Source organism: Copadichromis virginalis, linkage group LG3, assembly GCF_057382275.1.
Source record: "Copadichromis virginalis isolate Kocher_CV1m ecotype Utaka linkage group LG3, C_Virginalis_male_GT1.1, whole genome shotgun sequence".
NCBI lineage: Eukaryota > Metazoa > Chordata > Actinopteri > Cichliformes > Cichlidae > Copadichromis > Copadichromis virginalis.
Window position 1 is genome coordinate 50,611,555 of NC_140620.1, and position 16,099 is coordinate 50,627,653.

General features: G+C 42.5%; 1 protein-coding gene and 1 non-coding gene across 2 annotated transcripts in view; one reads left to right on the top strand and one right to left on the bottom strand.

Moving 5' to 3' along the window:
• Positions 1–471: 471 nt before the first annotated feature.
• Positions 472–543, bottom strand: trnaa-cgc (transfer RNA alanine (anticodon CGC)). The gene has a single exon. It is a non-coding gene; the product is annotated as a tRNA-Ala (tRNA).
• A 9,607-nt stretch (positions 544–10,150) lies between these two features.
• Positions 10,151–16,099, top strand: part of sema4f (sema domain, immunoglobulin domain (Ig), transmembrane domain (TM) and short cytoplasmic domain, (semaphorin) 4F) — a 59,125-nt gene continuing 53,176 nt past the window's right edge. The window contains exon 1 of the mRNA XM_085451566.1: positions 10,151–10,934. Coding sequence (XP_085307692.1) covers positions 10,844–10,934 — 91 coding nt within the window. The 5' untranslated portion in view covers positions 10,151–10,843. The remainder of the gene's footprint in view (positions 10,935–16,099) is intronic.

The following is a 16,099-nucleotide window of genomic DNA, read 5'->3' on the forward strand; positions in this document are numbered from 1 at the left end:
GAACCGTGTCCTTTGTTTAATAGACACGATGGCATCGTGTTTGCACGCTAAGACGGCATTCTTCATCGAAGCGTTTTCAATTTCCATCAGCCAAGGATCAATTTACTCCTTCTCTTTGTTCCTGCTCCTTGTTCCACCCTCACTCTCTTTGCGCTCTTATTCTCATTTTGCAAATTTGGCATGGACAATAGAGATCAGCAGATAGAGACAGATAACATAATCAGAGAATATGATGAGAGGACTTTGCATGTGACCCATGTTTCGCACTCATTTATCACAAATTTCAGATGAAAGGACAGGTAAGTCAATTAAATGCTCATATATTTCAAACAAAAGAGGTTTTATTTAGTTGAGGAGAGCCGCTGCTACTGCTGCTTTGTCATTCACCCCTTCATCAGGAATTATTGCCTATTCTGGTAAACACTTTGTGCCATTTGTTGTTATATAGGCTGACATAGATAAGATAAGAAATGGAGATGCTGGGGATTGAACCCAGGACCTCATACATGCGAAGCACGTGCTCTACCACTGAGCTACATCCCCCTCTGCATGCTATGGTATTGATGTCAGAGTGTGTGAGAGAGAGGCTGGTTTAAACTAAGCAAGCTTCACTAAAACACATTGTGTTTTAAGTCTTTCAGTATTTCAAACTGACATTTCTTGTATTTACAGTCTTCTTGATGGCTCATTACCATGCACACAGTGCACATTACAGCCACCAACAGTAAATCAGAAGAAAAGCCTTAAAACAAGCATGCAAATTCGTGTGGATCTGCAGAGTGCAGATAAGATGTTGACGCACTTGATCACAGCTCTGCCAGTGGTCAAAAATATCACTGGACACGTTTAAGTGTTTGACAGAAGATAGCATTCTGCTTTAAAGTGATATGTTTGGTTCTGTATTTGAGTGTGGAGTCACTGAAAAGGTAATATCTGCAACAATTTTGTAAGTCTTTCCATGTTTTAAAAGTTAAATGAGCACAAAACGCAGTTAGAGTCAATTTTACGGCATCGTGATCAAATATACTATTTGAGTGCAGCGCATGTGCTTCATTTTCCAGCTCACATTTGAAGGCTGTTACAGTTAAATGAATTTGAATGTTACAGTAAATGGAGACTCACTCATCACTCATTCATTCAGCATGAAAAAGCCTATTTAAAGCGTGTTTTTTCCTGCTAGTAATGACACTTCATTTAAAAATCAGTCATTTGGCCCCAAAAGAATCGCAGATATGAGCGATATGCGACATAAACCTTTAACATGATGTTCAACATATCACACTGAGGATTTATATAACTGCAGACACATAAAGCCAAAGAATTATTTCATGAGCGATCCACACTGCACTATAAACTGTGTAATCAGCCACTGAATCAGCTGAATGAAATAATCTGCTTCCACTACATAATCACCATCTTTCATCCTTTCAGTCCTGGCTACGGTGTAATTATTTGAATGTGATCTTACACAGTCTGACAGAAATGTAATTTTTCCTGTAAATGAGGTTGAAAAGCTTATAATGCAGTCATCTTACTTTTCAGCATACTTGCAGACGATGGATTTAAGTGAATTGAGCCAAAGAAGAGGTTCTTTTTATTTCCCAGGCAGTTTTTAAGCAGATCTAATTTGGCACAAGAAAGTTGTATAAACTGAAAGTCAGACTCTTTTATCTTTTAAGTTGCCATATTTAGAATAAGTGCATTAACATCGTCATTGGATTCCCCCGCTCAGCCCCTCTTCCCTATTACCTGCAGTATGTAAATTTGCACCAACGGTCAACATTTTTCTACCTCTAACCAAACTTCCTTATATTTCATCAGCTTTCCAAGTGATTGTTCCACCTTGATGTGAAATTTCAGGAACTAATTTCTTACGATGACTCCAACACCATGTGAATGCACTTAAGATTAAGGTGGAAACAGAAATTTTCCACCTATTCCCGAATGTAAACAAGCAGCCATGTGGCAGCTCTGTGTAGCTGTGCATAAGGAGGACGGTAATTAAGTCAAATGCTGCAGCCAGCTACTGCTCATTTTAGCTGCTTTAATGATTTTGTTACCTTACTTAACATTTTACACTGTACCTAGAGCTGAATGCATTAGGAATGTTGCACAGAGTGTGTAATGCGCTGAGTTCTGGGTACAGTATAAAAATAGGCTCAGTACTAAAGCTGGACTCTGTACAGTTTTATAGATCTGACTCCAGCACAGCCAGAGCTTTCCTCAAACAATGAATGCTTTGACACAGAAAGGACTTGAGCAATGCAACTCTGAAATGGGAATATTCCACATCTGCTATGGCCCACATTGCAGCGCAGTTATAAAGCCGACAGAGGCAACCAGAGCCAGTCAAAAGCTGCGGCAATGTTTACTGTAAAGGATTTAAAATCTCTGCGCTATCAGCCACCCACAGCAGTTTATCTTCCGGCACTGGGGACTCCACTTACAAGGGTGCTTCTGCAATAAAAAAAAATCTACTGTGAAATCTACCATAGTGACATAACTTGAATGTCATTCCTCTTTAAAATGCACATTTATTCATACTGTAAAATGTGTAGACATTATAACTGCAGCTAACAATGCCCAGTGCACCCACACCCTCACTCTTTTGGGTTAAGACTACTTTATCGGGCTGGGTGAGAATCAAAACATGTTGTTGAGAACAGCTTAGCGCACAAAGGCTCTGTCTTACCGTTCTAGAGGTCACTTTTTTATCACTAACAAACAATGACCCCAGTACATTCTACAACTAAACAAATGACAAAAACACAAACTTCACACTCATTTTGTGATGAAATTCTGAAGCAAGGGGTGGTGGTAAGGTTAGCGTTTGATTTTTAAAAAGCTTTGGATACAATTCAAAGCAGTCATGTGGAAGTTGACTACGAACATTAGCAAAAGTAGTTTGTAGAGTACTACAAGAAGTGCAACAGTGGTGCTTGTTATGAAAGTAGCAGAAAATGTAACAACATCAATGGAAAATGGCTGTTTTGTAGCTCATAGTGAATAAGAAGTTATTGTAGTTAATGCTGTTAATAGATTCTTACAACTTGCAAGTAATTCTAGAGACAGATACAGGCATTGCTAAATAATAAAATTATTTATAAAGACATCTGTTGGCTGCTTCACCTGTAGATTAGATGTTTCACAACATGAGCAGCTATAAACACCTACACAAACGTTTGGTTCCTCCTCTGCATCCCCGGATTCAAAATCTTGTATTTCACATTTATACGCTATGGATCACAGAGACTTCTTTCCCCCCCCCTTTTTTTTTACACTAGTCATGTATTAATGTCCCAGCGAGCCAAGGAGCTTCACTTTGTACCAAGCACTTGTTTCTTCAATTGGATCTCAGCGGGGTGGAGGGGTACAATGTCGTCTTCGCCCCGGGCTCTCTTCTAGTCTCTCCTCTCTCCACACAGTTGGAGTGGGTTAACAGGATTAAGGGGACGTGCATCGTGTTGGGTGGAGCGCTGAATATACTGGAAGTGCCTCCATCATGGTATGCAGTGGGACAATGCTCAGAGAAATCATCATGTAGCATATTTAGGTCAGATTCAAAAGAATGTATACATTAAACATACACAATACTCCCTGGGGACAATAAAGTCTTAAGACCGAGTGATAGCAGGCTAGGTAGGTAGCTAGGTAGGTAGCTAGCTAGCTAGCTAGCTAGATAGATAGATAGATAGATAGATAGACTGAGGCGGTTCTGTCAGGGGCTATTCATCTTTAGATCAGCATAATGCTGTGTACATAAGGGAGTTGATGTTGGGGTAATCTACTTAATCCGACTGGGGGTTGAGTCATCTTCACAGGCTCAATAATTGATAGCACCATCTGCTGTTGAATCAATCTACCACAATATCATATGTATGGAATTAGGTTAGTGCAGTGCAGGGTAATTATACTTTATCATTCCCATCAGGGAAATGATACTGTATAATTATATTTCAAAATGTTCTTTCATCATACTCTCAGTAAAATGAATGCGCAAAAACAGTTCTTTGGGTTGATTGATGTACCTGTTCCCGAGCAGATCACATGAACTCATAAAGTAGTATAACATGTTACAAATTTTTAATTTCATTTAATTTAATCATTGTTATTTTTTCCCCACAGAACTAAATTTAATGGAGAACGTTATATTTTACAAATAATTAATCTCTTTTTACATAACATTAAGCTAACCATTTATTCATTTTTTTAGCTACTAGTCAGGTATTGCTTGATTGGAAAATAAAAGCTCCAGTTCAGAGCAGAAAGCAATCCCATCCTGCGAATGTTTCAGGTGCTAACGCTTCAAATGCTAAGAAATGGAGGGTTTGAGTTAACTGAAATGATGTGTTTGGATGTTCTATGTTTGTGCAATTTTCTTTTCTGGTCAATTGATCAGGTTTTGTCTATATTTATCTTTATATTAGACTGGCTAAGATGTGACACCATGAGTGCAGTGGGTAGCTGTTTTAGCACTGTGAACAATTTTCCTGCCAGAGCTCTGTTCTGGAATGACCAGTGATCAGTTTCACAGTGAAGTAATCACTGATCTAAATACTGGTGTTTGATGAATATACATATATCAAAGTTATATTTTTAACTCCATTGCACGAATAAAAACCACAGATTGCTGTAATGCTCTGTCAGTGGTGGAGACAGTGCTAATCAGCATTTAGAATTCTATGCTGTGTTTAATGCACATATCAGTGTACACAGAGGGTTTAATGCTACCTTGCTTAAGTAATGACATATAATGCCTAAACTGTGTCATTAATCAGACAGTAATAACAGCCTCAGTAACGGGACATCGGAACAAGATCATCTCTAAGATGATCTCATATACTGAGCCAGCTGAATTTATTATAGAAAAAAAGTCTGCTTCAAATACAGGCCTGTTACACTTACTTTGGGGAAATAAAGACTCAGGTCACTATTTGAGGAAACATGTCCGGGGGTCACAGTTGACTCAGTGGCTAATGCAGTAGGCATACTGGGCCATCGCTGCCTGATTAGCAACCATTGCGTTCACTGATTAGACATCTTGGCATTAAATCTAAGACATCAGATGAACAGCTGCATGTTTCATTTACAGAGAGCTTATGGTTATTTCAAGGACGAGGTAAATGATTTTATTTCAGCTCAATGGTTATGCTACCTACATACTGGACACTCACTGAATAGCTGACATTATCCCTTTAATCCTAAGATTTAGGATGGTGTGTGTGTGTGTGTATGCGTACTCATTCATGTGTTTGCTGTTGCTAGATTGCGCTTCTGTATTGTCTATAAATAATGAAGAAGTTAGCATTGTTTGAACATCTTTGACCCACAACACAGCGAAGGTTAGCGCACAGTTCTCCCAGCACACACACACACACACACACACACACACACACACACACACACACACACACACACACACACACACACACACACACACACACACACACACACACAAAACCCCCAAACCTGCTAACATGTGCTAATGCTTCACTGATTAAGACGCTTTTATTAATGCTGAAAACAAGCACATCCACCATGTTTGTGATGGTGCAAGGCAGCTTTGATTTCTCTGCCAAGCATTGTGTTGCAACACCTCAGCTGCAGCCACAGGAGAACCATCTCGACATGTGTTTATGTTTCTCGGAAGCATCATGCATGTTGTGTTTATGACACCCTGGAAAGAAATAAAGGAACGGGGTGAAAGATTGACGCTATAATACGTGAACGCTGAGAGCATTTCACGCAGAAATTTAAGGACACCAGACAGCTGAGAGTTACACCTAATTACATTATATCCAATGTGACATGCATGTGGCATACCTGATTAATAACAGTTGAAAGCAAGATGAGGTGCGTAATCACTGCATTCTGAGATAAGTCTTCTCTGTATGGAAGCAAATCTCTTCTCGCTCTTCCTGTTGACAAAAATGCATGCAAAACCAATTCCATTGGAAATCTGCTTTGGAAAATGTGTTTTCTGACTCGCAACTGCATATTTTTGATGAGCTCTTATCACTTAATCACTGCAACCAGTTAAGTCGTGTTTGATTTCCTTGTATTATCTCAACCTGACTCTTTGCTCAAAGATTGTGAGACGCTGACATTGCTCAAAGTTCGTCAGGTTCGTGCAACCCCTCTGGCTGCTGTGTGCATGACAGAGAAGTTAAGTTTGAGGAGGAAAGTTGGATAAAGGATGGTGAAATCTTTCACCTTGGATTAAGTACAAGGTTTTTCAAGTAGCCACAACAGTTGATGTCGTATCATAGCAAGATTCTGTAAGGCTACGGGTGGACGCACTGGCAATAAAACCTCAGTGAAGATCTGACTACTGTGTTACATCCTCTCAACAGGAAGCATCCGATTGTTTTATGTCTGACCTTTATTTGGAGAGTGATAGTGGTTGATAGCTTGTCACTTTTCTGAGAAATTGTTGCTTAATGCAGAGTTTTAATGAGTTCCAGCTGAATACTACACAATTGTGAGATTCTTCAAGCAAGTGCACTCAGTACTTTACTTTCCTGTGCTTGTAACATAGCTGCAATCTCATCTTCAGATGATTTAGACTCAGAGTGAACAAATCTGCTCTCACATGTGCGCAGCAGCCCTGAACTGTTCTCGCTATTATCCGGTTGAGCACGAAAGAACCAAATGGAGTGTTTCCAGAAGTAGGACCAAAAGCGTGAGAGAGGATAACTTCAGACAATACCCAGGCTTAATTATTCCAACCTTGTCCACAGGTCAGGTGCTAAACTCGCTTCAAGGAAGCACTTCAAGCAAGAGGTAATTTTTGACTACCTTCCAACATTTGGATGGCAGGATCTTTTGCAGAGGACAATTCTGTGCAAAGAAACAAAGTCGGCTTCAGACATTGCTTCAAATGATTTCCAGTTGCAAAAGAGCAGCTGGAAACCTTCCCCTTATTATTTGTAGGTTAAGATTTCACACTTGGCTTCTACGTAACCTGGACAAAAATCCACCCGGTCATGGAGCAGTGTGGTGGAATGAAGCTAATCAAATGCTTTAACTGGACCATTGAACCAAATCTCCAGGCTTACCTGGGCTCAGAACTGCGGTTCAGCCCCACTGCCTAAAATCTTTTCCATCTCCGCCCTCGATAAAAACAGCAGATTCCATTGTTGGGGGATTAGTAGAAAAGGTTTTAAGCTGTTTGTTCCATTTCCTCCTCAGCAGAGGTGAGGCATGGGGGGGTAAATCGGTTGGCACCCAGCCAGCTGCGACACAAACACCAAGTAGTGGATATCACAGAGGGTAAGGATTGACCCCTCGCTCTTCTTGTAATCTTGTTTAGCCAGACATTCTGGGTGAAATACACGCATTCAGCACATTTCTGCAATGATTTTCAATGGTTCAGTTAGACTGATAGCGTGAATGATATATTTATATGGAAGAGACGTGTGTCGGGGCGAATGTGTGCAGATGCAGCGCAAGAAGCGGAAAACGTAATGGGGAGCAGGATTCACTAAATCTTAATTAGGAAAATGAAAGCTGTTAACTAAACGACTGTTTCTGTGCATGTGGGCCCACTGTTCCTCGGGGCAGAAGCCCCTCGCCTTACTGTGACCCCTCCCTCCCCCTCACACACACACACACACACACACACACACACACACACACACACACACACACACACATGCTGTTAGTGAATTTTAACTGGAACAGAATTAATATCCTTGAGTGCACGCATTACTTACACAGCAATTAGATTGGCCACAGTTTTGCTAGATTTAGTGCATGGATTTCAGACAAAGATATTTTTTTCTTTGTCGTTTTAACCAAGTCACTGCTTCTCTGTCTGCCATGATGTAAAGGGACGAGGACAAGGTCAACATCATGTGTGTGTACGCCCAGCCTAAAGCTGACCAAGAATCAGCTCCCTGATTCCCAGCCATATAATTACATTTGCTGGAGGAGATGGCTTGTGTGTCTCTCTCTATCTTTCCTCTGTCTGATTTTCTTTTCTGTCATCCTCTTCCCCATAACAGTCCCTCCAGCTTCCACTATTAGTCACACACACACACTCCTGCAGACCAGTGACAACCTTTGGCCTGCATAAGCTAGTGTCTAGTTTTGGCTGGCACACATGCAGGAGAAGCGTGCACACTGGGAATGCACATTAACAGACAAGTGACAATGCATAAACAGTCATGCACAGCGACACACACATTAGCCAAAGGAGTGCAGGGTCACGGATTGCAGTGTCCTTACATCAGGACCTGACTATTAATGCGTGGCGACAGATAAGCAGCCATGGCAATCCCTTTAAGGGTCATACTCCTCTCTGGTTGGTGCCTGTGCTTAATTTATGCCAATCTGTACGCCCGGTTTATGCAAATGTTGTGGTTCTGTTTGAACCAGTGCGTGCTGAGTGATATGAAGGACTCAATCAAGCTCACAGTGTCTGTGCAATCTTGCTCTGTCTTTGTGTCTCACCCCATTCTGTTAGCTGATTCTCAGTAAAACGTTATTTTTTCTTAAATCTCTGCTCTATTTCGTTCAGTCCAATCCATATACAAGGCTCTGGGTAATCAGTACTGTATTTTGTTTTTCCATTTGCCTCACCTGTCCAGAAGGGGGCAGCAGCTAATCTCTGGGACATTTGAGTAAGGACAAAGGCAACAATCTCACCACCAGCTGGACTGAATTCAGTCTAAACAGTGACTGACACTAGACGTGGATCTGAACCCCCAAAATGACATTGATAAATATGCCGACCACCCCAAAAGTCAAGGGTGGGCCTTTGTAAAAAAAATAATGCCTTCACCTCCAATGGTCACTGCAACAGTCTCCGATGAAGACATCCATTGTGATGCTGTCCAATGTTTAGTCATTCGAAATTCATTGGCCGCTTAAAGATGGGACACGCACAGTGTGGGCTTAATCAAGCTCGATTAGAGACGGCGCCGCTCACTCCTTAGTTCCATTTGACTTTTTTGAACATCAGCTGCCTCACCTCTGACCCCAGTCCTCCCCCTCCTTCCCCCTCTTCGTCTATCAAATCCTTTAATCCGGGTTCCTGCATGACCCCCTCCCTTTATCCTAAAACCGGGGTACATGTCTGCACTCTGGCCCCGTGAAATCGGTCAGCCAGCATCCCTTGCTAGCCGTGCTGGGAGAAGAAACCCCGAAGAGGAAGCGGGAAAGCGAGCGCACATGGCTGCTGCACACAAAGGAAAAAATGAATGTATATTGAAATGACAGCACTGAGTGAGCTGACGGGCTGCAGATTAACTATCAGTTAACTATCACGCCTGGCGTAAAAACAACCTATTATTAGGGTGTTTAAAAAGCTTGCAGACCATTAACCTCACATCTGCTATTTAATCATCTTTACTCCAAGCCCCGCCCCTCCCAACATGATGTCAGGATGACTGACAGGCGGATTAAGGAGTCCAGAGCTAAAAAAAAAAAAAAAAAAAAAAAGCAGAAGACGGAGGAAACCGGTGGAATGCTAAGTGTTTAAAATGTTAAAATATTGTATTAAATAATATAAATATAAAACTTATGCATTCGTAACATTAGCCTGTACTGTTCAAAAACCACTAAAAATGGTTTCCAAGACCACAGCCCACGCTTTTATTACGCATAGTTGGGTAATTCCAGGTAATTCAGTGTAGTGAAATCTTAGGTGACACATTAGTTTACACAAACTACCGCAGTAGTATTGTTTGCTCAGCCTACGTGTTCCTCCAGCCTCGTAAAAGGCTTGAATAACCCGGCCACTAACCCAGGCTCTACAGCCTGTTTTCAGATGATACAGGTTGATCTCATTTCACTTTTGTGTTGCAGGAATCCTCCTGGGATTCTGTGACTATTGTAATGACACGTTTCAAGGTCTTAAAAAACACATCTCACCGAGTGACAAAGCAGCATTTCTATAATAGGATAATAATGTGGCGAAAACACCGTAATTACTCCCTGACCCAACGATGGGTCCATTCCCACGCGCGAAATGACTCCTTATAAAACACACAAAACATGTTCGGTCAGTAGATAAAGTTGACACGCTCGAGCTGTGACTCTTCTGCGAAAAGCAGGGCTACGTACGCGCACCTGTGTGCTGTGACATCACCACCTTTACCTGTAAGGCACTCGCTCTGAGCCTGCTCGGAGGGCGGGGCCGTGCGCGCTCAGCGCTTCAGAGCAGTGCATCCTCAGCCCGTCACAATTCTCCGTATCCCGGTGATCCTCTTTCCTGCGCTCGAGCTCCACCAGTACGGCGCGCTTTTCATTTATTTTAAATATACAGATCGAATATGTTTTTCTCCTCCTCTGATGAATTTACTGAGATAATGTTAAACAGAAAACGGGCGGATTTTTGTTTGTAGCCGCGGGACAGGATCGGCGACACCAGGGCACACGGAGCGGAGAGGAGAGCGATTCTACGGCTTATTATAACCATTGGACGTTATTCGACGGTACTTTGGATTACTTTGGTGCGCACTTTGTGACTGGGGTACACCACAGATAGTACTACAACAGTTTATCCGCTGTTTCCCTTCATGTCGCTTTCATTTAGTGCGTAATAAAAAGCCCTCTTTATTTTCGGTGAGCGGGCGAACACTTTGCGCTTTGTGGACGACGGGAAACCAGAAACCTGTAGCAGAATAAAAGAACAGGACGCCTTTATTTCATTTCCAAACAATCACCTGAACTTATTTTTTATCTCTAGTTTTTTCCCCCCACTGAACTGGACTCAGACAAATCCAGGATCAAGATCAAGATGCACCGCAGCTGAACCCACGAGTCCGGGAGTCCTGGTGGTGAAATCGGACTGGACAGACCTCCAACCTCCTTGGTGCTGGACAGGAACTGAATCAAGATGACTCTCAGCGGTGCGATATTAAGCCTTCTCGCGTTGCTCGTCTTTCTCTCCGCCGGATCATCGGCTGCGACTCTGAGCGCTCGTAGAGGTGAGTTCAACTGCAAGGTGGAGGAAAGCAAAAAAGTCTGGGCACCAAGGTTGGAGCTCACTACTGACAGTCAAAGCTAAAGCGGGCATCAAGGCACGGCTTTTTTCACACTATAAATGTGTCAGTGTGCGAGTAAAAACGGTGCACAGCATCTTTACTGACGATCATGATAACAGATATCAAAACAAGCACACCTGAGGCTCTGGCAGCACATGCAACTTTAGAGGAGTTTGCGTGCCCGTATAGAGCTGAAACAGTGCTCCACAAACGATTAGCGATTTGGCATTTTAAAAGCAAATCAGCCTTTACCACAAGTTCAGGTGTCTTTTGTGTTAACTTCTTCTCTGCGCTGTTGTTGTTTTTTTCTTTTGTTTTACGCACACAGAGCGATGCCAAAGCTCTGCCTTCTGCCTTTATTGTTGCTTGATAAATGGTGATACTGGGGAAGCAGGCAGGTGCCAGACTTGTTCTGCTCGCAGCCAACAACAAGTGCACGGACTGGGCAGAAACGCCAGGCTGTGTGCTGGTTGATCCAGACACGTATCGGCTTTGAAATTTAAAGGGACAGTTCAGTCAAATGAGCTTTCTGCTGGAGGGATTGCTGCTTGTAGGGAATTTGTCTTTTTCGTTCGCCCTCCTCTGGAGAAGCCAGAGGTCAGAATCAGCGGCTCTGTGAGCTGGTAGTGATTCAGCATCTTCGCTGGGGGGCCGCTTCAGCAGAGAGGATGAAGACGGGCAAACTCAGTTGGATGATCTGGGATATTACCCTGCTGCACAAGTGTAGTTTAAAAAAATGACTGTAAAGTAGTGGCATTTTTTTCCTTTCTTTTCAACTCTGTATAGTTGGAAATATTTGAATTGCGAGAGCAATAATGCGAGGATAAAAGAGCCAGACAGATTTTGTATAGCTATAAGTCAGAGTGAACACAAGACAAGCCCGGGCTCTCTAACAAGCTCCCTCTTTGTGCTGTGACCGTCAGGGTCAGGAGCACAGACTTGCCAGCCTTTCTGTTCTCTAATAAGCAACTGACAGTTTAAATGAAAAAAAAATAAAATAAAAAAAAATGAGAGGAGACATCCATCACAACAAAATAAGAAGTCACAAAGAGCCATACTGTGTCCCTCCGGAGGCCGGATTGGTGCATGTGTGTGTGTGCTTATATCTTTTATATCTTTGTCCCTGTTGAATGTTTTCTCTTTGTTTACAGGTAATAAGTGCCTTTGCTATCTTCCTCCACTCCCCTTTTCAATATTTTATGCTTGCTTAAGCTCCTTTCGTACTCTATGTAGCACATGATGGTGTTTACGTGCAGATGCAGTGAGGAGGAAAAGATTTAGAGGTTGCGTCACTCTGCCCATTGACCATTAGCTGCCTGCACTTCAGTCACCTGACTGTGTTAATGGGCTTTAGCCCTGTGCTGCACTGTGCTGCAGCGCTTATTGTGCTTTAACCCTTTGTTTTTCCAGGTGTGATCAGCCCGCATCTAAATCCGTCCTCTTGACACGTCTTTGCTGTCGATCCGGGTTCCTTTGGCGGAATGAATGGAGTGCCTGTAACTTAGCTCCCTGGCTCTGTATTATTATGCAACTGTGGCCTGTGGCCTCACAACAAATCCAGTTGCATAGCTCTGATAGAGAGTGGGGAAGAGTGGGAAACAAGCCGATATGTTGCCCCACAGAGCAATGCGTCTGGTTTTCACAATAAAGCAGTTGTAGTTTAAGAAGTGCATCAATAACTCCAGTGTCTCTTCTGTTTTTTGGGCAGATCAGAAGCTTTGGAGACGAGATGCCAAGTGCAAACACGCAGGGCTTATGTCTTCATTAAAAACAACAACATTGTTTTCGTTCAGAGAGCTGAAGTAGTTCCTGCCCTCTGGGTGTGTGTCTCTGTGCATGCTTCACTGTTTGGATGTGTGTTATGATGACAATGGGGGACTCTTATGTAAGACAGTGCTGTTGTTAAGGAGCAACTTTTCAGGTGATGTGTGTTTGTCTTGAGCTAGATTTGCACGTACAGTAACATTTTAGCATGGCATCCTCATGTCAGATGCTATTCTGCTAATAGACTGCAGATACTGACTATCATTCGAAGCCAGCAGAGAATGAATCTCAGTGATTTTGGAGTCGTGACTTTTCATATGGCGCCATCAGAAGGTCAGACGTTCCAGTATTTCAAGACTGCACTTTATGCGAACAGACAGGCAGACAGTCATGCCTCACATTATCCAACTGTCTTGTGAAAAATGTTCTTTTCTGCCTTCCTCGTTGCAGTTATGATGAATCTGTTTTTATGGCGCTTGTTGGATGTGTTTATCAGCTGGTGCTGTGGTTAATTAGACTGATGTGGGACTGTAGCAGTTCCCTGGGTAACTGTTGAGGGAAAAGTCATAAAACTGCTCGGCTGAAATTACACGCTAAATAATGAAGTCACTGGGAGAATGTCGGATTTTAATTGAAAGAAATCACAAACAAGGCCGTGTAGGTGGTCATCATTTTCACTTTCACGAACAGATTTCGATTTTTTTTCTCTACACCCACCTTTCCATTGTGTTTATGTGCATATCCGTTGTGTGCGCTCCCCCTCTGCCAGCTCCAGTTGCACTGGTCTAGCGGCACTTTTAATGCTCCTCACATGAATCTCATTAGGGTGTCGGCACACATGGGAAGGTCTCTCTCCCAGTGGTTTGGTGACTGTGTGGATCAGGGTCCGTTTACAGAGTGGGCTAGAAGAGTTTGGTCTAATTTGATGAGCTCGGTTAGTCGGATACTATGCAGGTATATAAGCGTTATGTTGCTAACAAGGCCACCCGGCGTCCACCTACTGTACCACCTGCTTGCCTCCCAAAAACTATACTTTTTCTTTGTTTATTGTAAACAGCAGCTTAACACAATCTCTTTTCAAACACTTTTCACTTCACTTGCCTTTAGTGAGCAAAGATTTACTACTCGATTGTAGTTTTTTTGTTGTTGTTCCTTGGCTGTCGCTGACTTGTATGTGGTAAACATGGTTGGTACCATCATTTAATATTAAGTGTGTTTTTGGTTGGGAGATGGATGAGTGTGTGGTCATTGAAAACTGGTGTGGTCTGTGGACCTGTTGGCAGAAGGTCAGCTTTTCGATGGATCTTGTTGATTAAAGGCTCTCCTTTCATTGTCTTTGCTCCAGTTGAACTAAACCGTGAAAGAGTTTGGATTTGAGAAAGGGGAAAAATGCAGTGCTGTGAAGGAAAGCAAAGGAAAGCAGTGCACTTTGTACCAAAATTCAAAAGGTATAATATTTATATCCTGAATAACTTGTTTTGATTATAGTTGTAAGCCAGAATTTTAAAAATGCAGTTAATTGCCAAGCTCCATGTTGTATTTTACCTTCTGTGTATGTTAATAATTTAAAACAGAACATGTGTTGAAACTCATTTCATCTGACTTGATGTGGCCATTGTGCATTCGTATGACTCACACTGTTACCAGGAAAATGATTCCAAAATTTCTCACTTTGAGGGCTTGGTAGGCTCAAAATTCTTGTTACTGCGGTATATCCATGTTAGAAACATGCCTGGGGATTAGGCCAGGAAGAGAGGAACTACTAAACTAACTGAAGCAGGCTTTGCCTGTGAGGGTACATGTGGACTACAGTAGATTATGTGTTTGTGTTGAGGATGCATTGTTAGTCTCCCACTGGGGAATGTGACGTGGTTTTGCAAAGACAAGAGAATGTCTTCTTTCTCATTCCCGTATCCCATTGTCTGTTTCTCCCTCATTCATTGTCTGCCCTTCATCCCTCTCCTTCGTGGTAGTGAAGCTGATGGGGCCTGATGCAGTTGAGTGGTACCATGGGAGTGGAGAATGGCATCAGAAATGCTTTTAGTGCTTCTCTCAGTTTGGTCTGATAAGCTCTCGCCTCGGCTATAGCTTGAGTGCAGAGGAGGGGAAAGCTGTTGCATTTTAAAGTCTGCCTTCCAGTCTCTCGTTGGCTTCATCAGAAACACCTCCTCCTGACGCGAAGCTGATTTCTTTTTTCGTTTTATGTAGCAATTTGATATTCAAATCTTAAGATCTTCTCTTTTTTCAACACGTTCGCACTCCCAAAGCGTAGCATTTTATGCCAGGTGACAAATCGTCGCTATATTACGCTTCCGGGCACCCAACACGTCCCTAGGTTACGAGTAACGTAACGTTTTACTTAGTGTTTTCCAAAGCGATTTAGCATCATTAAAGTGCTGCTTAAGGTTAGGGATAAGGTTAGGGTTAGGGCTGGAATACACGGCTAGAATGTGTATTACCGCAGGAGCGTCATTCTACTGGATTTCATCTATAACCCGGCGCGTAGCATAAGAGCACGGACGGTCACCTTTCGCGTTCCTCAGGAATGCCACGGGACTTGACAAATCTTCATTATATCAAGCTTCAGGAGTCAGAACGGACTGCTTTTTCTCCCCATTTCTCCATAATTTGTTTCTTCCAGTTACTTTTCTTTTTCCTGTTATCTTCTAAATTCTCAAAAGACCTTAAGCTAACGCTAAAGCTAAGACTTAAGCTAACGCTAAAGCTAAGCCTTAAGCTAAGCTAAAGCTAGCTGACTCGCACACCTACATGGATTTTTCTATAAAGTTAGTGTAAAATATTCGTCCAAAAAATGGCAAATCAGTTGAAATGAAACCAAAATTTGCTACACATGAAGGGAAGAAAGGGAGTCAAAGAAGGGAGGAGAAGATGGATAAATTCTCATTGACTGTTAGCCACCTACAGCAAATACTCTCTCACTCCTTCTTGCTGTCGTCACTAAAGTTCATTAGCTTCTCATACGCTCTGACTTATAAAGCGTCCTCTATAAAGCCCAGACATTTCAATTCTGAGAATTACGTTAGCTGCGCTCACGCACTTGTTTGTCAATGGTCAGCCCACACAGTCGCGCCTTGACTGGACTCTGTCAGAGCAAAGGTCAAACCAAGTCAGATGTCAGAAGCCACGCACACACCCAATGTCTCTCTTTCACACACACATGCATAGTTGACACAAGCAGATTTGTAGGATTACCAAGAGGATTTAATGATTGGAATTCTTTTCACTGCCCTAATTCTGCACCCCCTTTTTTCAGTATAGCTGTCCCCGCTCAGTTTGATCGCCATTACCGGGTTAAACTACACGTCACCTGTAGGTTACTGCAT